The sequence below is a fragment of the Acinonyx jubatus genome, chromosome B2 (genome assembly GCF_027475565.1).
Source record: "Acinonyx jubatus isolate Ajub_Pintada_27869175 chromosome B2, VMU_Ajub_asm_v1.0, whole genome shotgun sequence".
NCBI lineage: Eukaryota > Metazoa > Chordata > Mammalia > Carnivora > Felidae > Acinonyx > Acinonyx jubatus.
Window position 1 is genome coordinate 109234562 of NC_069385.1, and position 20767 is coordinate 109255328.

The 20767-nt window shown below is 48.0% G+C and overlaps 1 protein-coding gene across 4 annotated transcripts; it reads right to left on the minus strand.

Moving 5' to 3' along the window:
* Nucleotides 1-3657: 3657 nt before the first annotated feature.
* CNPY3 (canopy FGF signaling regulator 3) lies at nucleotides 3658-20584 on the minus strand. 4 transcript variants are annotated; one of them, XM_027057730.2, is made up of 8 exons: nucleotides 20061-20180; nucleotides 16907-17004; nucleotides 15356-15479; nucleotides 14640-14697; nucleotides 14440-14562; nucleotides 12147-12269; nucleotides 11781-11898; nucleotides 3658-11442 (listed from the first exon to the last, which is right to left on the minus strand). In XM_027057730.2, the coding sequence occupies exons 4-8, from the start codon at nucleotides 14673-14675 to the stop codon at nucleotides 11228-11230; spliced, it is 615 nt and encodes a 204-aa protein (XP_026913531.1). In that variant the 5' UTR covers nucleotides 14676-14697; nucleotides 15356-15479; nucleotides 16907-17004; nucleotides 20061-20180; the 3' UTR covers nucleotides 3658-11227. The 4 variants fall into 4 exon arrangements, 3 of the variants coding, with proteins under 3 accessions (XP_026913531.1, XP_026913528.1, XP_026913529.1); XM_027057727.2 differs by lacking the exon at nucleotides 16907-17004 and having other exon boundaries at nucleotides 20061-20416; XM_027057728.2 differs by lacking the exons at nucleotides 14640-14697; nucleotides 16907-17004 and having other exon boundaries at nucleotides 14440-14536; nucleotides 20061-20402.
* Nucleotides 20585-20767: the final 183 nt, after the last annotated feature.

The following is a 20767-nucleotide window of genomic DNA, read 5'->3' on the forward strand; positions in this document are numbered from 1 at the left end:
CCCAGTCCACACAGAGATCAGCGCCTAGGACTGGACCTTCCCTAGAGGAGGAAAGTATTAGCATATCTAAAGGAGGATCGTCTAGCTGAAAGAGGGCCTGGTCGGCCAGGAAAGGGATGAATAGCGAATATCTGGGGATAATGCAAGTCTGGCCACCCAAGTCCAGGAGCAGTTCTGGCTCAGGGGATCGTCTGCCTACCCGGGGGCAGGTGCTCCTCTGTCCTGGAGGTGACGCATCAAGCTTTTCCCTGAGCCGCGTGAGGCGGAGTCCGGCCTTTCCTCCCAATTCTTCACCGACTGACACGCTTCTAAAGCGCTATCTGCTATTTGAGGCCCTGTTCGATCTCCAGCGTCTCCACAAAAAAAAAAAAAAAAAAAAAAAAAAAAAAAAAAAAAAAAAAAAAAAAAGATTTTGTTTTTAAGTAATCTCTACACCCAACAGTGGGCTCTAAGTCACAACCCGTGATCAAGAGTCACATACTCTAGAGGCGCCCGGCTGACTCAGTCCCTGGAGTATGCTACTCTTGACCTCCCGGTTGTAAGTTCGAGCCCCAGTTGGGTGGAGAGATTACTTAAAAGAAAAAAAAAGAAAAAAGAAAGAAAGAAAAATAAATCTTAAAAAAAAAAAAAGTCACGTGCTCTCTCAACTGAGCCACCTAGGTGCCCCTAAAATTTTTACTTTTTTAAACACTATGTGCTTTCCATGGAGGTGCCCACAGGGTAGGAAGTCAAGGGTTAAGGGTGGAAGTGCTTGGTGCCCTTGCTGTTATATTGTTCACTGTCACTTCATAAATTGGCCCTTTGGTTTGGTTATACATCCACCCTTCCTCCCCAAAGCAGAAGGTCTTTTCCTAGGACACCACCCTGGACTGAGATGGATTCAGCAAGATGATACCACCCAGTGAAGCTCAAGACAGGGAGAACAGCCTTCCCTATCTATCTTGGTTTGTCTGGCTTCAGAAAGAGCTATGTATAGAGTTTAGAATGAAGGAGGCTCTCCTCCCCCTCCCCCTTTTATTAGCTGTAGAATCTGGGAGCTGGAGGAACCCCAAAGACCATATAATCTTTTTTCAAAAGTTTATATATATATATTTTTGAGAGAGGCAGGGGCAGGAGCACAGAGTGAAGGAGAGAGAGAATCCCAAGCAGGCTCCATGGTGTCAGTGCAGAGCCCGACTCCATCCTGAATCTTATGAACAAACCTCAGGACTGTGAGCTGAGCCGAAATCAAGAGTTGGATGCTTGACTGAGCCACCCAAGTGCCCCCATTTTTTTAAAGTTTTATTTATTTAAGTAATTGCTACACCTGACGTGGGGCTCAAACTCATTACCCTGAGATCAAGAGTCACATGCTCCTCCGACTGAGCCAGGTAGATGCCCCCATATAATCATTCTCAGCTTCCTATTTGTAGCACACAGATTGCCTCAAATGAGCCTGTCCTGCCCAAGTAATAGAGTCTTGTGCTCATGTTGACCCTACAGACAGGTTTTTGGCAACAGGCTTAGAAGGGCACAGAACTGGGAGTTATAAATACATAGATAAGTGGCCTAAGGCAGTTTATTATTTTTTCCCTTACTATTGATTTCTTTTCCATTTACTTTTTTTTTAGTTATTTTTTTTAACGTTTATTTTTAATTGAGAGACACAGAGCGTGTGCCTGGGAGGAGCAGAGAGAGAGGGAGACACAGAATCTGAAGCAGCCTCCAGGCCGTGAGCTGTCAGCACAGAGTTGGATGCAGGGCTCGAACCCATGAACTGTGAGATCATGGCATGAACCGAAGTTGGACGCTTAACCCACTGAGCCACCCAGATGTCCTCTTTTCCATTTACTTTTTGCCTCTTAACCCTCTCTGAATACATCTGAGGTAAGCCTGGGATTTTCTCAGGGCTCAAAATGCTGCTGGGAAATGTCCCCTTTAGGGACGCCTGGGTGGCTCAGAGGTTAAGCTTTTGACTCTTGTTCCCAGCTCAGGTTTGATCTCGGCTCAGGTCTTGATCTCAGGGTAGTGAATTCAAGCCCCACATTGGACTTTAGAAAGACCAGGATAATCATTTCAATAGATCACAAGGTTTACCCAACTCTTTGGGTCTCAATATTTAAAGACAAGTATTCTTGTGATTTGGAATACTTTCTTCTCCTGATATTTACATAAATAATAGTACATCCTGAATGAAGGGCATTGATTTGTAAATTTAGACATCTTTGCACACCCTTTCATTTAGAAACTGCCATAAAGACACTGATTCCAGAGTCATTCCATAAAACTAGTCCCCAAAAACAGCATTTGGATTTTGTTCTTACCTAGGAGGAAAAAAAGGAAAAAAAAATTCCCTAGAACAATTATTTAAGAATCTTGCTTTTTGGGGCACCTGGGTGGCTCAGTCAGTTAAGTGCCCAACTCTTGGTTTCAGCTCAGGTTATGATCTCACAGTTTTGTGGGTTTGAGCCTGGCATCGGGCTCAGCACTGGAAGCCTAGAGCCTGCTTGGTATTCTCTCTCTCTCTCTCTCTCTCTCTCTCTCTCTGCCCCTCCCCCACTAGTGCGCGCACTCTCTCTCTCTCTCTCTCTGAAAATAAACTTAAATTTTTAAAATAATAATAAAAAGAATCTTTCCTTTTGTTTTAGTGTTACATGATCCCCCACTCCCTCTTCCCCAGGAACTTTTTCTTATACAGCATTTTTGTTTGTATAACATTTTTGTGATGGGTTTGCAGCCTTTGGAGGCTAAAAGCTGTACTCTCCATACTGATAAGGAATTTTATTTAAATATTTGGTTTTTATTTACATACTGATACTTAATGATTTTTGAGAAACATAGCCTTTTACCCAAAGACCTATAATACGATTTTTAAAAAATAATATGAATACTGGTAGTAACTTTGGATTAAAAAAGTATAGGTTGTGAATCACTTATAGATGTACTTTCCATTTGAAAACAAGATTTTTGGTGTGAAGTTAATAATGATTTGATTTCTTTCTCATCCAGAGGCATTTAAAAAAATGTCAACATCATAAAGCACATGAAATTTCATGGACCTTTTTACTTCTTTTCTTTCTTTTATTTTTTTTTTAAACTTTTAACTATCACAATCTTGTTTTCTTCTCTTGACCTTAAATTACTTGGCATTAAGCATGCTTTCAATGGCTACATTGAATAGATGTGTTATGACTTGTTTAATCATTCCCCAAGTTCTGAGTGTTTAAAATGCTCTCACAATTTTTCAACAGAGTGAACAGTTGGATAATTATGATCAAATCATATCCCAAATGGAATTTTTCTATTAATTGATATTGTCACCCAAAACAAATACTTGTTTCAATTCTTCTCTACGCGAAGATGTTATTCCTTGATATTTTACTAGTTAGAAAATTATATCTAATTGTTGTAGTCTTCTTTATTTGCCACCAAAATGTACCAAGTAGTTTCACTCCTTCATCTCTAAATTGTCCACGTCCTCTACCCACCGAAATATATTGAAACTGCCTTTTGTTTTACTTGTTAGTTCTGGTGAGTTTTAGAGAAACAGATGTGAGGCCCTGGGCCATGCAAGAGAAGATCCCAGAATATGAATCAATTTACAATTTGACTTAACTGAAAACAAGAATAGAGGATATTTTTATTTTTAAATGTTTATTTTTGAGAGAGAGAGAGAGAGAGAGCGCGCGCGCGCGCGTGCAAGTGGGGGAGGGGCAGAGAAAGGGGGACAGGGATCTGAAGTGGGCTCTGTGCTGACAGCAGCAAGCCCAATGTGGGGCTCGAACTCACAAACTGTGAGATCATAACCTGAGCCAAATTTGGACGCTCAACTGACTGAGCCACCCAGGTGCCTGTGATATTTTTAATATGTGGTGCTTATTTGACATTAGCTGAAAAGAGTAAATTCTTCATCCCCAAATGTGTGATGTTTGCAAAAAGACTTTAGCTTGGGAATATGGCTGCAACCAGACAAACTCCCAAGCTATTCCAATTTGAGGACACATTAAAATTCTAGAATGGTGAACTATGCATGTACAGTAACTACAAATGGAGGACATCCTGTTTTTGTTTAGATTCAGAACAGGTAAAATTAATTTTTCAGATGATGGACGCTAATTTCCAAACTCCAGTCCAAGGTGCTGAAAAATACTCTTGTCTATGGGGCACCTGCGTGGCTCAGTCTGACTCTTGATCTCAGCTCAGGTCACAAACTCATGGTGCATGAATTTGAGCCTCTTGTCAGACTCAGTGCAGACAGTGCAGAGCCTGCTTGCGATTCTCTCTCTCCCTTTCTCTCTCTGCCCCTCCCCTGCTTGCACGTGTGTGCACATACGCACATGTGCCAGTGCACTCGCTCTCGCTCTCTCTCTCTCTCTCTCTCATCTGCTGACCACATCTACCCAGATGGAACACTGGAATGTTGGGGGGAGAGGAGGGAAGCCACCCACCCACATGGACTCTGTTAGCAGATATATCACAATGGATCCCTTTTTGGACTCTTTAATATACCATATAAGACTTAATCTGCTTTTTTAAAAAAAATTTTTTTTAACGTTTATTTATTTTTGAGACAGAGAGAGATAGAGCATGAACAGGGGAGGGTCAGAGAGAGGGAGACACAGAATCTGAAACAGGCTCCAGGCTCTGAGCTGTCAGCACAGAGCCCGACGTGGGGCTCGAACTCACAGACCACGGGATCATGACCCGAGCCAAAGTCGGCTGCTTAACCGACTGAGCCACCCAGGCGCCCCAAGACTTAATCTGCTTTAATAAAGTCCTGTTAAAACTCAGGCAATGACAGATGTTGGCGAGGATGCAGAGAAAGAGGAACCCTTTTGCACTGCCAGTGGGAATGCAAACTAGTGCAGCCACTCTGGAAAACAGTATGGAAGTTCCTCAAAAAATTTAAAATAGAACTATCCTATGACCCAGCAATTGTACTACTAGGTATTTATCCAAAGGATATAGGAGTGCTGTTTCGAAGGGGCACATGCACCCCAATATTTATAGCAGCACTATCAACAATAACCAACATATGGAAAGAGCCTAAATGCCCATCAGCTGGTGAAAAGATAAAGAGGATGTGGTATATATACACAATGGAATATTACTCGGCAATCAAAAAGAACGAAATCTTGCCATTTGCAACAATGTGGATGGAACCAGAGGGTATTATGTATGCCAAGCGAAATTAGAGAAAGACATATATGACTTCACTCATGTGGCATTTAAGATACAAAACAGGTGAACATAAGGGAAGGGAAGCAAATATAATATAAAAACAGGGAGGGGGGAAACATAAGAGACTTAAATACAGAGAACAAGCTGAGGGTTACTGCAGGGGTTTTCGGGGGGGGATGGGCTAAATGGGCAAGGGGCATTGAGGAGGGCACTTGTTGGGATAAGCACTGGGTGTTAAACATAGGTGCTGAATCATTGGATTCTATTCCTGAAATCATTATTGCATTATATGTTAACTTGAATGTAAATTAAACAAAACAGAACAAAACAAAAACAACATGAATAAACCTTGAAGACATTGTGCCGCGTGAAATAAGCCATTGATAAAAAAGGTAAGTACTGTATGATTCCACTTGTATGAGATATCTGGGGTAGTCAAAGTCATGGAGACAGAAAGTGGGTCAGTGGTGAGGAGAGCCTCAAGGAGGGGAGAAGGAGGAGTTTTCAGTGGGTACAGAGTATCTGTTTTGTAAGATATGAAGAGTCTGGAGAATGGTTGCACAGCAATGTGACTGTGCTTCATGCTACTGGATTCTACACTAAGACAGATTAATACGGTAAATTTTATATTTATGGGTAGTTTACCACAGTCTTTTTAAAAATTAAAAAAATGTTTTAAGTACATAAAAAAAAAAAAAGTCCCGTTAAGTGAGTGTAGAATTGGTCCCTACATCAGTGGATTGCAGCACTAACTAATGGTGTAAGAATTCCACCAATGTGTAAGAAGAGAGGCTTCCTTTGATCATTTCACACTATTAAAAGCCGTTGTAAGGTGTGCTCATGCCCAATAAGATCTCTTCTGTGTATACCAATCTGCTCACTGAGCTGTACTCTTCCACAGGAAAATGATATACTATTTGAGCCCTGGCAACATGCTAACTAAGCACTGCTCAGACAGGCGATTTACACATGCCATCATGTCTGGATGAGACGAACGGTAAAACACCAAGACACTTTGGTGCGTAATTCTGAACAAGATAAAAATCTAGCTTTTTGAGTGTCTTTTTGTTTTCTTCCCCTTTTTGGGCTGAGAACCTTTTATCTTTTGGGGTGATTGGTGGTGGGAGGAGGTGTTGCTGCCCTTGGAACTGGTGACGGAGTCAGCCTGCTTCTCTCTCCTCTCAATGGGCAACAACACTTCCTTACAAACAGTCACGATCGTGTTAAAGGAAGCTTAAGTTCTCTTGGCCTGTACAACCTTAGTAGATGGAGAGCACAATTTTAAAGGAAGAATGAGTAACGTTGGATTCCTCTTCAAGAAATTGTAAACAGCGGGGGCCCCTGGGCTGCTCAGTCGGTTAAGTGTCTGACTTCAACTCAGGTCATGATCTTGTGGTTCACAAGTCGAAACCCTGCGTCTGGCTCTGTGCTGACGGCTCAGAGCCTGGAGCCTGCTTCGGATTCTGTGTCTCCCTCTCTCTCTGCCCCTCCCCGTTCATACTCTCTCTGTCTCTCTGTCTCTCTCTCTCAAAAATAAATAAAACATTAAAAATTTTTTGGGGGCGCCTGGGTGGCTCAGTCGGTTGAGCGTCCGACTTTAGCTCGGGTCATGATCTCACAGTCTGTGAGTTCGAGCCCCGTGTCGGGCTCTGTGCTGACAGCTCAGAGCCCGGGGCCTGCTTCAGATTCTGTGTCTCCCTCTCTCTGACCCTCCCCTGTTCATGCTCTGTCTCTCTCTGTCTCAAAAATAAATAAACGTTAAAAAAAAAAAAAATTAAAAAAAAACATTAAAAATTTTTGAAAAAAAAAAAGAAAGAAATTGTAAACAGGAGCCAGCCCTTGAGGGGTGCATGGCTGGCTCAATGGGTAGAACATGTGATTCTCGATTTTGGGGTTGTGAGTTTGAACTCCATGTTGGGTGTAGAGATTACTGAAAAAAAAAAAAAAATCCAGCCCTTGAGGGCAGCATAAGGGTCAAGCTGGCTTTCACCTATATGCAACAGTAAACTCTGAAAAGGGAGAGACTTGAAAGTTGTCTTGCTCCTAATTGCATTCCCCATGTTGAACTTGGAAGACATAGACTAGCAGACTGCATAGCTGGGCTGCCTTCTAGAAGAGAGCCATGTAAGAGGCGGATGGTGCCCTAAGCCAACCCATAGCTCCAGGGTACTGTGGCCTCATGGCTCTGCCTCAGGACACTGAAGCCATTCCGCCTGTGCTCATAACCTGCTAGGGCCACTCGTGTGTGACCTTGGGCAAGTTATTTAACCTTTCATTCAATGGGTATTTATTAAGCAGCTATTCTGTGCCATCCACTATACTAAGTGCTGGGGATACAACAGTAAACAAAATAGATGACATTCCCTGTGTGTGTGTGTGTGTGTGTGTGTAGGGGGCAATGGTAATAACGTTTCATGTGCTGGGTGCAGATGACTTGGGTTTTCAGTTTGTAAAAACTCATTGAGCTGTAAGCACTTTTCTGTACTTTGAGTTTTTAGAAATCCATGGCCTTGAGATCATAGTAGTGTTAAATAATTATGTAAAGCATGTACAACTGTGTTTGTCACATAGTAAGCACTCAAAAAATAGTGGTTACTATTATTCCAGTGAAACTCCTTACTAGAGCAAACTAGGCCATCAGAGGATGTTTAAGAGAGATTCAACTGGCTCTGCTGCTAGGATTAGTACACAGAGCCCTCCTATAAACCACTTAGGTTTGGACCATGCATCTGTAGCAAAAAGCATGCCTTAAGATTAAAAAAAATAATAATAATCGGGCTCCTGGGTGGCTCAGTTGGTTGAGCATCAGACTCGGTTTCAGCTTAACTCATGATCCCAGGGTCAGGGGATCGGGCCCTGCATTGGGCTCCGGTGCTGAGTGTGGAGACTGCTTAAGATTCTCTCTCTCTAAAATAATATGATTAAAAAATTGAGATTAAAAAAAAAAGAAGAGGCATTTGCTCACACTTGTGAACAGAAATGATGCAGGGCAGTTGGATACCACACAAAGGTTCCAGATTTAAGGGACTGCCATTCATGGGTTTGTAAATTTATTATTTTCTGGCGGGATCCTGGTAGTCAGTCTCTTATTCTAACAAAACTGACATTAAGACAACTTTCTGACAGACGGAAGTCAAAGGTGTGAAGAGCACCATTTTCTAACCTGCAAAAAGATGCTGCATGGAAATACCACCCAGGAACTAGGAAGCTGAAGAAACTTCCTAGCGATTGTCCTCTAAAATACAGTCCTTGTGCAGCCGCCCCTGAGACTACAGAGCCCCAACCCCTGAGACTCCACTACCAGGGCCTGTGGTTCTTTTAATCATGGAAGTGAAAGAAATGCTTTCTGGTTTGCCCATCGGCCTTTGTGGTTCTGGATGATGGCTGAGAGACAGATCCTTTCTGGGGTTCCGACAAGTTGTGTTTCTGAGGGCAAGACACTGACCTTGTGATTTCATTGAGGCCCTCTCCCCTCTTAGCAAGACACCCTGTTTCTCCTGGTATAGTGGGGTCCAGCTGGCCTCATCTTGAGAACCATGAGAGAGGCTTGTTAAGCATGCAGACTTCCAGGTCTCCAACCTAGCAAATCAGGTGGGCCCAGACATCTGTATGTTTAACCACCATTCCATGTGACTTTTCATGTTCAGGTGAGTTTAGGAAACCCTGTTTTAACAGGATTTCTAATTAAGGGACTAAAATCAGATTAACTCCAGCTCAGCCAGTCCCCTCATCTTATGGAGAGAAGGGGTGTGGGAGAGTGGAGGGCATAGTCAAGTTCGGAAAGGCTTGTAGGTGTGGTGGGGAGAGAAAAAGAAAAACCTGGAAAGCTGGATCTTGCCTCTGGCTCTTCCAGGCTGGGGGCGGGGTGGGGGGTGGGGGGGAGGGAGAGGCTGCTTACTGGGGTGGGTGGGTGGAGAGCTAGTGTGTGCAACCTGCTTGGCCTTGTGGGTGGTGGTGGGGGAGGAACAAGGTGCTATTCATGCAGCAGCCACAGGTCAAAGAGCAAAGCAGTCACAGCACTGTCTGCCCTCTGGTCTGGGACTGGGTCTGGATTGGGCCACTGGGTCAACACCCCAGTAAGGGGACAGGTCTTGTCTCATCCTACTTTAAGGACCAATGAAGCTCTAGGGACTGATGTAAGGCAGGCACGGAGGTGCTGTGGGTCAGTGACATAATGGGGGAATCAGAGACTAGCCATGAAATCCTGGACAGTCCAGGGGGGCTGCAAACTGTTCCCCAGCCCTGGGCTCCAGCCCTTGAACAAAGTCCTGGGTGGGACCTGAGTCTCGACTGGACTCTCACTGCCCACAGCCCCTTCAACAGGGGGCAATACCGGTCCTGGAGATGGGTGGGGGCAGAGGGGCTGATGCAAAAAAGCATCATCCTCCAAGGACCTGTTGGAAGCCTCACCAGCCGGAAGAAAATTTTTCCGTTTCCTCCACCCTCTGTGACCTTGGCTGCCCCAACTCAGGGGAGAAGTGGGCCTGAGCCCAGGCTACGAGGGGCCCCACACCCCCAGTTCAGGCCCTGGAACATTTCACCAGAGCCAGAGTCTGCGGCACTACGGCAGTGCATCTCCCCCGGCCCAGCAGGCCCAAGCCAGAAGCACAGAGTCTGTGCGGGTACCCACAGGGCACCTGGTGGGGGTGCCACGCTGGCAGGACATTCTGCCATCGTCTCCTCCTAAGAAGCCTCCTCCTTTCCTTTGAAAAGAGGCATGCTGGTAAGGGTGGAGTTCTGGCTAAGAAACCAAACCAGTTCAGTGTGGATCACACTGCCAGTGCTGGGTGTTGGGTGAAGGAGCTGGCAGCTTCAGGGTAGGGGAAATACAATGGACCCAGAGTCGTGCCAGCTGCACACTTACTAACGGCAGGACCTTGGGCACTTCACTTAATTTGAGCCTCAATTTTACCTTCTACAAAATGAGGCTAATGGCACCCACCCCCAAGAGTTGTTAGGGTTCAAGTTAAAGCCCTGGGAGTGCGTGCCGCTGTCCTCACTATCGCTGAGGGCCTGATCCCTGCCCTCAGGACAGAATGCGGAGGTGCCTGGGCCTCCCACCCCTTCTCCCTAGAGGCCAGCCTTCCTGTTCTTCCCCTGCACCCAGAGAACGTTGTGTAACCAGCTGTTGTTGGGGGGCTGGGGTGTCTTCCCCTCCAGACTCCAGGCACAACAGCTAGGAAGAGCAGAGTGACCAGCTGTGGTCATCAGGGAACAAGGTTCAAGACCAACAAGTAGGGCAGATGAGGTGGGAAGGAGGGGTGGGATCTGGCGGGGTCACCAGTAAACAGTTTACACAAAAAAGGCGAAGGCCTTGGGCGAGAGAGGAGAGGCAGTGGGAGCCCAGCCAGGTGGCCAGGGCACAAGTGAGGCCCCTCCTGGCCTGGGGAGCTTAGGGAGTCCAAAGGCAGCTGAGGGGCAGGGCCAAAGCCCAGTCCTGAGCCTCACCCCAAAACAACCTGGGCCCTCCTGGCACTTGCTGCCCCCCACAGCTGGCAGGCCCAGCCTCAATAATGGGGGATGGGAGCCGCCTCTCCACCCTTGGCCCCCCTGCGCTGGAAGGGGAGGGGGAGGAGAGCAACTGGGACTCCAGGCCCCTCTGAGGAGCTGGAGGGGACTCAAAAATCAGAACAAAAAAGGCCAAAAGGTTTTTACTCTGTGAGCCCTGGGGAGGGCCGGGCAGAGTGCAAGGTGTCCACAGGAGGGGATAAGCAGGGGTGGGGAGGCCTGTAGTCTTGCTTCCCTGCTGGGAAGGAGTGAGGGGAGGTGAAGGCCGGGTGCCCTCTCCACACCTGCCCCTCCGGAGTTCATACTGGAGTCCTTAGCAGGTGTGAAATCGCATGGCCTGCCTGAAGCCTGGGTCAGGACAGCCGCTTGGCAGAGGGAGGAGGTCGGTAGGCTGACGGCAGCTGATCTGAGCTCTTCCCTGGCCCTGTGTCTTTCCCGGCAGGAAGCCGGCACGGCAGGGAGGACTTGGAGAGGGACAGCCATCTGCCTGCCAGAGCTGTGCCCCAGATTCTTCAGCTTCCAGGTCAGGGGTCACGATACAGGGGGCACTGGGTTAGGCTCAAAGCTCATCCGGGGGGCTGTGTGTAAGGGGGGATGCCTTCTGGATGCCCTCATCCTCATCGGGGCTGGGGTCTTCTTCAAGGCCACCTAGCTCCTTCCTCTGTTTGCTGCCGCTGCCCGAGGCCTTGACCTTGCCGCTCTTCTTTTTAGACTTCTTCCCTCCCAGGGCGGCTGTGTCCCCCTTCTTGCCGGACCACTGCTCTGCGAGGCAACCTGGGGTGAGGAGAGACACCCTCAACAGACTGGTTTGCTGGGTGAGGAGCACTGACTGGGCGGCCCCGGAAGCGGCAACTGGAAGTGGTGTCAGGTCCCCTCCTCCTGCCTCTCTGGGGCCTCCAGGCCCCTCTGGGGGCATCTGAGTTACCGCCATGTTATTCTGCACCTGGTTTCAGTACCTCTTACTCCACGCTGTCCCATCAAGCTCCTTGAGGGTATGGTGCTTTCTAGGTCTTATCTCTTCTCTGTCCCCTCCCTACCCACCTCCCCTGAGGGGGGGCAAGCAGTAAAGCTGAGGGCCCACCCACCCTGCCCTCTCCCTCCCTCAGACTCACTGGTGTCCTTGCCCTTCAGCACGTGGTTGGCGCAGAGGAACTGAGTCAGGTCTTCCTCCTGGTGGTTCCTGTACCAGTCCTCGATCACCTCCTCAAACTCTTCCACCAACACGTCGCACTATGAATCAGAATACATTGCGTTGGCAAAGCCCCAGCACTGACTCGCTCCCGGGGGAGCTCAGCTGAGCCTCACAACCCACTGCAGGGCAGGCAGGTGGCTGTGATTCTCCTGAGGAAACTGAAGGCAGAGAGGTGAGATGACTTGATCAAAGCCTCCCAGCTCTTGGTGGCCTTCCTCAGCCCCAGACCCAGTCCCCACCCACCCCCGTGGGGCACGGTAGGCTCTGAGGGCCAAAAGGCCCATACCTGCTTCTTAAGGTCAGCCACCTCTGCAGAGGTCTCATTCCACAGCTCATAGGGGATATCCATCACCACCTTGACCCCTTTGTGGACCAGGTTGTGCAGTGTCTCAAAGGTCTCAGACATGCCCTGGAAGAGGCAATCAGGCATGAGAAGCGGAGCTTTCCCTACCTCCCACCCTCCTCTCCGGGTGGTGCTGGAGGCCCAAGGACCCAGCTCTGAGAAGCCAGGACTCTCAAGGCTTCTCACACTGGACCTCACTTTCCTCTCCTCTCTTTCAGGCCTACTCCACAACCCCTACACACCTACACACCTACACACACACAATCACACACAACCTATCCTGCCTCCCCACACCTCCCCCTTTCAAAAGGGGCTGCTGTGTGGGCGCCTGGGTGGCTCAGTAGGTTAAGTATCTGACTCTTGACTTTGACCCAGGTCATGAACTCACAGTTGTGGGATCAAGCCCCGCGTCAGGCTCTGTGCCGAGCATGGAGCCTGCTTAAGAGTCTCTCCCTCTCGCTCTGCCCCTCACTCTCTCTTCCCCTCTCGCTATTAAAATCATCATCATAATAATAACTTAAAGCAACAAACAAAAATCCCCAAAAGGGCTGCTGTTGCCTTCTGGCCCTTTGAATAGATACTCCTTTCCCAGAAATTAAGTGTGCCTTGGCTCTTTCCCCTCACTGTGGCCAGGAACACTCGCGCCCCCACGTCTAGACCCGCTCACTGCTCTAATTCTTCCTAGGGCTTGTGCCTTTCCTGGGTTGGAAGTGGGCACGAGTGAGGCAGGGAGGACCCAGTTCTGTAAAAATATTTCTGCCAGCTACCTAGGTCCTCTCCCTGGAGACTACACCTACACATCATCTACTTCCTCTATCTTTCCAGAGGTAATGCATGCAAATACAAACAAATATACATACAAATCCATCCTGCCCTCCTCACCCCCATTTTTTACACAAGCAATAGTATATAGCAGACACACTCTTCTGCACCTGGCCTTATTAACAGACTTTGGAGATAATTTTAATTCACGCCACAAAGAGCTACCTCATTCTTTGTTTTGTCCACTGAATGGCCACATCAATTTATTTAACCCCTGGTGAATGGTTAGGTTGTTTCTAATTTTACTGCTACGGAAAATAATCTTACACTTTTTTTTTTTAGGTTTATTTATTTAGGGGCACCTGGGTGGCTCAGTCAGTTAAGCGTCCGACTTTGGCTCAGGTCATGATCTCGTGGTTCATGGGTTTGAGCTCCACGTCAGGCTCTGTGCTGACAGCTCGTAGCCTGAAGCCTGCTTTGGATTCTGTGTCTCCCTCTCCCTCTGCCCCTCCCCTGCTCATGCTCTGTCTCTCTCAAAAATAAATACAAACATTAAAAAAAATTTAAGTGTATTTATTTATTTTGAGAGAGAGAAAGCACAAGTAGGGGAGGGGCAGACAGAAAGGGAGAGAGAGAATCCCAAGCAGGCTCCACGATGTCAGTGTGGAGCCCAACGCAGGGCTCGAGCTCATGAACTGTGAGATCCTGACCTGAGCCAAAGTCAGATGCTTAACCAACTGAGCCCCCAGGGGCCCCATAAACATTTTTATATTAAAGCAAAACATGGTTTTATTACTGAGTAGAATACAAAATTCATACAAACTTAAAAAATTTAAGACTTCTGTTGCTTAAGACTATCTCTCTAGGTTTCCCAGGGGTTTCTCACTAACCGACTTCACTGGAAGGGTAGGTGGGTGGAGAAATGTGGGAGGCAAGTCTCTTACCATGTGCCAGGCACTGAAGATGTAGAAACAAAGAACTATGGGCCTTGTTGTGAGAAACTCCTTGTTCAGGGACAGAGCCATTCACACATACAGTAAATGCACTGAATGTTACACAGGCACCCTGACAGCGGTCCAGGTGTGTGCCCAGTGGGCCCAGGGGAATGAGGTATTAACCCCACCCCCACCCTGCCATGTCTTCTGACATCTCTAAAGCCCACAGGTCTGTACTGCCTGAGCTCTCACTGAGCAAGTGATCAGGCCTCCACGGGGATTGCCACCCTGCATTTCAGTCTGAGGCTGAGACAGGGACCTGATGGGCAGGCCCAGGCCATGAAGAACGTGCCTATCGCCACTGAAAAGCCAGGCCACTCAGAAGGGGAGAAATGCACACCGTGGCCGATGAAGAATGGGAAGAGGCCAAGGAGGGAAGCTCCCCAAGCATGATCTCCAAATCACACCCACACCAGCAGACCACTTAAACACCTCCAGGCCTGGCCCCAGTGGGGATGAAGGACAAGCACAAATCCAACCTTGGCAAACCGGTTGCTGCCGGTCCTCTCCTTGTGCAGGCTATAGTCCAGGAGCCTCTTGCAAATGGTCTCAGTGACTTCGATTAACCGTAAGTCCCTGCAGAGACAGCAGCACGAGAGGGGCTGAACTCCTCTCCTAGCCCCAGTGGGTCAGTGGTCCGTCCCTCCAGCCCTGCTACCCCAACACCTGCGCATCTCACCAAAGGGAAGTCAGAGCTGGAAGGAAGATAGGTCATCTGGTCTGGGGGCTCTGAAATGCTGGAACACAGACCAGAGAGACAAAATTGTAACAGCTCTACGGGAAGGCATTTTTTATAAAGCTAAATGATTCAGTATTTAGATGGTTTTATAAAGCAAAATGTATTAAGTTTTGATGTTAAAATATTTCTTTTTTTCTGTTTTAAGATTTATTTTTAACTCATCTCTACACTCAACGTGGGGCTTGAATTTATAAGCCTGAGATCAAGGGTCACACACTCCATTGAATGAGCCAGCCAGGTGCTCCAACACATTTCATTTTGAAAGGACCATCATAGCTGATGAAAGTTTTTTGGGGGGGGTTATTTTTACTTTTAATATTTATTCCTGGCAAAATTAAAGATTGGTAACCCTATATTACCAATTTTTTTTTTTTTTTTTTAATTTGCACTGGTCCATGAAATCCAAGAGTCTGGGAATGAGATAAGGCCCAACAGTCTTGCTTTTACAGATGAGAAGTCCAAAGCTCAGTGGAATAAAGGGACTTATGAAGACCACACAAATAGTTGGGGGCAAAACCAGTGGGCAAACTTAGGTGTTGGTCAGAGCCGCCTCCCTTTGGTGGGTCTGCCTAGCTGGAAGGGAGAAGGGAACTCCAAACCTCTAAAGCCGTTACGAACAAAGCAAGCCAGGCTGGTGGGTACCCTCTTTCACTTACGACTTGGTGTATTTGACTCCGGAAGCCTTCCGATCCAGGATGCCATAGCCTGTGTCGATCACCTCCTTGGTCTTGCCGGTTTCCTCAAAAGCTGATTTCAGCTCCACGGCAACGTATTTACACACTGGGGGAGGGAGACACAGCCCAGCCAACTGAGTGCACGTGAGTCTGATAGAAGCCAGCTCCCAGCAAACCACACCAACGTGGATGCCTCTCCCAGACGGGGTCAACACCCCAGGCAGGGAAGGAGTTAGTCCCAGACCACCCCATGGAGGTCACTGGGGGGAAACTTGGCTCCAAGATTCACTGCCCCATGTCCAGTCCTGGCTGACTCCATTTCTCCCAGCTCCCTCCTGCCCCCCACTCCCACCACCCTCTGTAATCATTTTACTTTAAAATTTTCAGACATATAAAAAAGCTGAATGAGTATAATGAATAACTATATACATTCCGCTCATGTCAACAGTTAGTGATCTGCTACATTCTCTCTCCAATATGTAACATAAAATAATATGATAATATAGTAATATATCTCAACAATATATACATTGTTTCTGCTAAACCATTAAAAAATTGTTTTTAATGTTTATTTTTTTTTCAGAGACAGAGCACAAGCAGGGGAGGAGCAGAAAGAGATGGAGACCCAGAATCTGAAGCAGGCTCCAGGTTCTGAGCTGTCAGCACAGAGCCCGATGCAGGGTTCAAACTCACGAACCAGGAGACTATGACCTGAGTTGAAGTCAGATGCTTAACCAACTGAGCCACCAAGTCACCCCTTTGCTAAACCATTAAAAAAAAATTTTTTTTTAACGTTTATTTATTATTGAGAGACAGAGAGACAGAGCATGAGCAGGGGAGGGGCAGAGAGAGGAGGAGACACAGAACCCGAAGCAGGCTCCAGGCTCCGAGCTGTCAGCACAGAGCCCGACGCGGGGCTCAAACTCACAAACCGCGAGATCACAACCTGAGCCGAAGTCGGGCGCTCGTTTAGCAGGCGCCCCTGCTAAACCATTTTAAAAGTAAGTTGCAGGGACACCTGGGTGGTTCAGTCAGTTAGGCGTCCGACTTCAGGTCAGGTCATGTTCTCACGGTTCGTGTTTCAAGCCCCACGTCGGGCTCTGTGCTGACAGCTCGGAGCCTGGAGCTTGCTTCCAGTTCTCTCTCTCTCTCTCTGGCCCTCCCCTGCTCACGCTCTCACTCTCTCAAAAATAAAATAAACATTAAAAAAAAAAAAGATATAAAATAAAATAAAAAGTAAGTTGCAGATATCATGACCTTTCACCCCTAAAAATGTCCTCATGCATCTCTGGAGAATAAGGACGTTCTTCTACCCAACCATACAACCATACTGATATTCGGAAAATTAACAATTCTAATACCACCTAACAGTCCACATTCAAATTTCCCCAATTGTCCCAAATTTCCCTGTCTTGTATGCCTCTTTTATTACTTGATTTCGTATGTTGTTCCACTACCAGCTCTCTGTTCCTACCAAGGTAATTTGCTCCATCCCTTCCAGAGGCCTTATTTCTACTGTTTCTGTACATTCACCTTCTCGTTTCCTCTTACTTTTCCTCAGTTATTAAGCAACTCCTAGGTGTCAGGCACTGCCGGGGATTCACAGATGAAAACAAGGTTCCAGATCCAGTCTAATGGAGTAGAAAGAAGTGTAAACAGATAATTACTACTGCATAAGGAGTACTACCACTAAAAGCGTGACCTGTCCGAGGCCCTGGGAGAGTACTTAATGCCCTCTAGGAGCTTTTCTGCCCATTCTCCCAGCTTCATTTTATTTATTTATTTAAAAAAAATTTTTTTTAACATTTATTTATATTTGAGACAGAGACAGAGCATGAACAGGGGAGGGGCAGAGAGAGGGGGAGACACAGAATCTGAAACAGGCTCCAGGCTCTGAGCCATCAGCACAGAGCCCGATGCGGGGCTCGAACTCACGGACCACGAGATCATGACCTGAGCCGAAGTCGGACGCTCAACCGACTGAGCCACCCAGGCGCCCCTCCCAGCTTCATTTTAAAAGCCTCCTCCTACTGGGAAGTTCTTCTGGACCAATCCCACCTGCTCCTGATTTTATCTGGGCCTCTGCAGGATCCAGGACCCATGCTCTCACTGAGGGCCTTTGGCCATTTTGTGTCTCCCCAGTTAGACCATAAGGGTACCCAAAGTGAGTTACCATGTATTGGATTTTTTTCTGTATTCCTCTAGTCAAGGACTGTGTGTGTGTTGGATACTTAATAAATATTGCTGACAGACTGTGTTTGTGGTCGAGCAGCTTCTGATGCCTCTGAATGAATATGATCTATAGGCTAAACACCATCAGAGTGACTGTAACACTGACAGCAGACTTTGGTAGGAGACCAATTCACCACCAAAACAAATACCTCCCCTGAAGGCTTGCTTGGTTAAATTTTATAACGTACACATTAATAGATGGCTTGGAGAATCTGGAACACATGAAAATTCCAAAATATAGGCTGGGATCTCAGAGTCTGCAATGAATCGAGGTGGCTCACCTCCCAGGCTCTCTATCCAGGACACCTGTCCCCCTCCCCTCTCTGTTCTGTACTCTGTGTGAGCTCATCGCTTTTCTGGCTCTTTTGCTCCTTTCTCCCACGCCCTCAACATTTAGGATTCCAAGCCCTGGGGACCTGGAACCTCCTTTCTCTCTTGTGCCCATCAACCACAACCTTGCTTCCCAACTCTTCCAAATCTTACCTCTTTAAGACCCCCTCTGGGGATCCCACCCAGAATCAGACTTGGAGGAGGCTCATGGCACAGGCCCCAGACTCTCCTGGACACCCACCTACTCTTTTTCCAGGCAGGCTCTCCTTCCTCTGTGCCAAGGCCTATTCCACTGAGGCTACTGAGCCAGGAGGCAGGCTTTGTGGGCCAGACACAATCAGCATTTAACAACAAAGGTGCAACAATGATAAATAAAAGCAAATACACTATTAAGAGGAGCCTAAGAGTTTGCCAAGCCATCCTGTGACTGAAAATCCATTTTTTTCAAGTTTTATGTATTTATTTTGAGTCAGAGAGGGCACCCATGTGCGCTCAAGACTGTGCAATGGGGGACGGGCAGAGAGAGAGGGGAGGACAGAGAGAATCCAAAGCAGGCTCCACGCTGTCAGCACACAGCCCAACGTGGGGGCTCAAACTCACAAACCGTGAGATCATGACCTGAGCCACAAGCAAGAGTCAGATGCTTAACAGACTCAGCCACCCAGGTGCCCCTGAAAATGCCTTTTAATCTTTATCCATTACCTACAAAATGGGGTTGGACTAGAATGATCTCTTAAAATCTTTGCCAGCTCTCTGCTTCTGAGTCTGTGAATGCCTCCTAATGGAAAGAAATGTGAGCTTCTTAGACTATGAGGATAATCAGAGACACAGTGGAGGCTAAGATTGAAAACAAAGAGAGGAAATGAACTCGGCAAAAGAGTTCTCGAGAAAGAGTGAAAGGAAAGCATTGCAACCCTCTGCCTATTTATAGGGCTGAGGGACAAGGTACAGGCTAGCACCCATACTGGGAGCCCTGCTGGTGAAGTCAGGTCGTGTCTGAAGCATCTTATCTTTCATCTCGAAAATGAAAGGATTATGTGTCCCAAACCACCTACCCCACCCCCACTTCCCAGGACTTAGGGAACATCTGGCCTGCTATACGCTTTGAATTGGGATGAAATGGATTTATAGCCAACTTGCTGAGGGGTTTGGGTTACAGAGATGGGAAGAAAGGAGTGGCTGCGAAGGTCCGGGGAGAAAACAGAGATGGGGGGAGGAAGAATGGCCCTTCATAGTCCCAGATCACTGGCTTGGGTGCTGGTGCTCTTTCTCTCTCTGAAGTTCCACACCTCCACTTCTATACCTTTGGGATTCATTTTCTCCTTATTCCTAAAATCCTCCTCCCTCACCAAATTCCCCCAGGCTCTACTCTTGTCCCAAAGTGGGCCTGTATTCTTCTCCCCTTAGGCCTCAGACCCTTCTCCTTCCTCCACCCACACCCACAGTCCCTGTTTATTCCTATTTATTCCAAAAATATTCACTGGGTGCGTACCAGGCATTGTGTGAATAAATATCTGAGAAACGGTCCTGTCCTCAAGGAGCTCAGAGCTAGTGGGGGAGTCCATCAATTGCACAGATTAGGTTGTGGTGAGGGCCAAAAGGGGAAAGGACTTTCTCAGGCTCTTCTTCCCCTAAGAACAGTCATACATACTTTCTCAGTTCCTCAAACTTGTCTGTCCTTTGCTTCTTAGCCTATGGGCCTCTGCATCTGTGGCTTCCTAAGACATTCTCTCTTTTCACTTCTCTTCACCCAGCTAAGTCCTAATTATTGTTTGGGCTTCCTGTACGAAGCCTTTCCTGACTCTCCTCTACACACAGCCTTTCCCCCATCCCTAGGCTAAATTAGATGCTCCTCACTCGGCAAAGCCTGTTATCTATCATGGCATCTACCACCCTGGATTATAACTGCTTCTTTTGTACCGATTTGATCGCTCCAGGTGCACCGAGACCTGATCCCTTGCCCGCCCCTGTGTCCTCAGCATCCAGCACAGAGCCAGGCACACAGTAGCTTCAATGAGTGAAGAGACTCAAGCTCAGGAGGCAAGGATGTTGCATCCCCCTCACCCCCTTCTCTGCACGCCCCGCCCCTCTGGCAGGATACTCCCCGCCGGCCCCGCCCCCTCACCTTCGCATTTGCTGGGGAGTCGAACCCAGTCGGTCTCCTCGGCTTGCGCCTGGCTCGGGCCCAGCTCCGGGGCCGGCAGTAGCAGCAGCAGCAACAGTAGCAGGGAGAGAAGCAGAAGACAGCGGGGTCCGGGCCGGGGCGCGGGCTCAGGCAACGGCTCCATGGCCCAGCCGGACCCGACCCCAGCGGACCGGGCTGCGCTTCCTCCGACTGCGCGCGCTGGGCAGCTTCCCGGAGCCGCTTCCGGGACTGCACACGTGCCTCGGCGTAACCAGGGCAACAGGGAGCCCCCGGCCCGCTCCCTCCTCTGGCTGCCTCGGCCCGCCCTCAGAGCCGACGAAGGCCCGCGGACTACGCAGCCAATGGGTTTTCCGGGGCTTGCACCCCAGCGAATGGGAGGGCGATCTTTTTTCGGCCTCGACCAATGAGGAAACAGATGGTGTCCTCAGTGTCCTATGGCAGCATCTTACCCCACCCACTAACGGTGGCTCTGGAGCGGCTGGAGGACCAGCACGCCGAGAGGGGAAGCTGTGGGCTAGGCCTGAAAGGGACGCGGTTGGGTTCGTCGGTCCTGCAAGAGGTGCAGAAGGCTGTCTTGACGGCCTTCGCCGCCGCCTTTTTACGCGTCACTTCCCTCCTGGGGTTGTAATGCAGCAAACACTTAAGTGAGCACCTGTTTTAAAATTTTATTATTATTGTAGTTGTTG

What these genes read in the sequence shown, in the direction of transcription:
- CNPY3 (XM_027057727.2), bottom strand. Translation starts at nt 20,223, where the DNA reads ATGGAGCCGTTGCCTGAGCCCGCGCCCCGGCCCGGACCCCGCTGTCTT. An exon ending in CCAGCTCTGACTTCCCTTTG is followed by an intron (nt 14,563 to 14,639) that starts GTGAGATGCGCA and finishes AGAGGAGTTCAG; the next exon opens with CCCCTCTCGTGCTGCTGTCT. An exon ending in GCAGCAACCGGTTTGCCAAG is followed by an intron (nt 12,270 to 14,439) that starts GTTGGATTTGTG and finishes TGCCTCTTCCAG; the next exon opens with GGCATGTCTGAGACCTTTGA.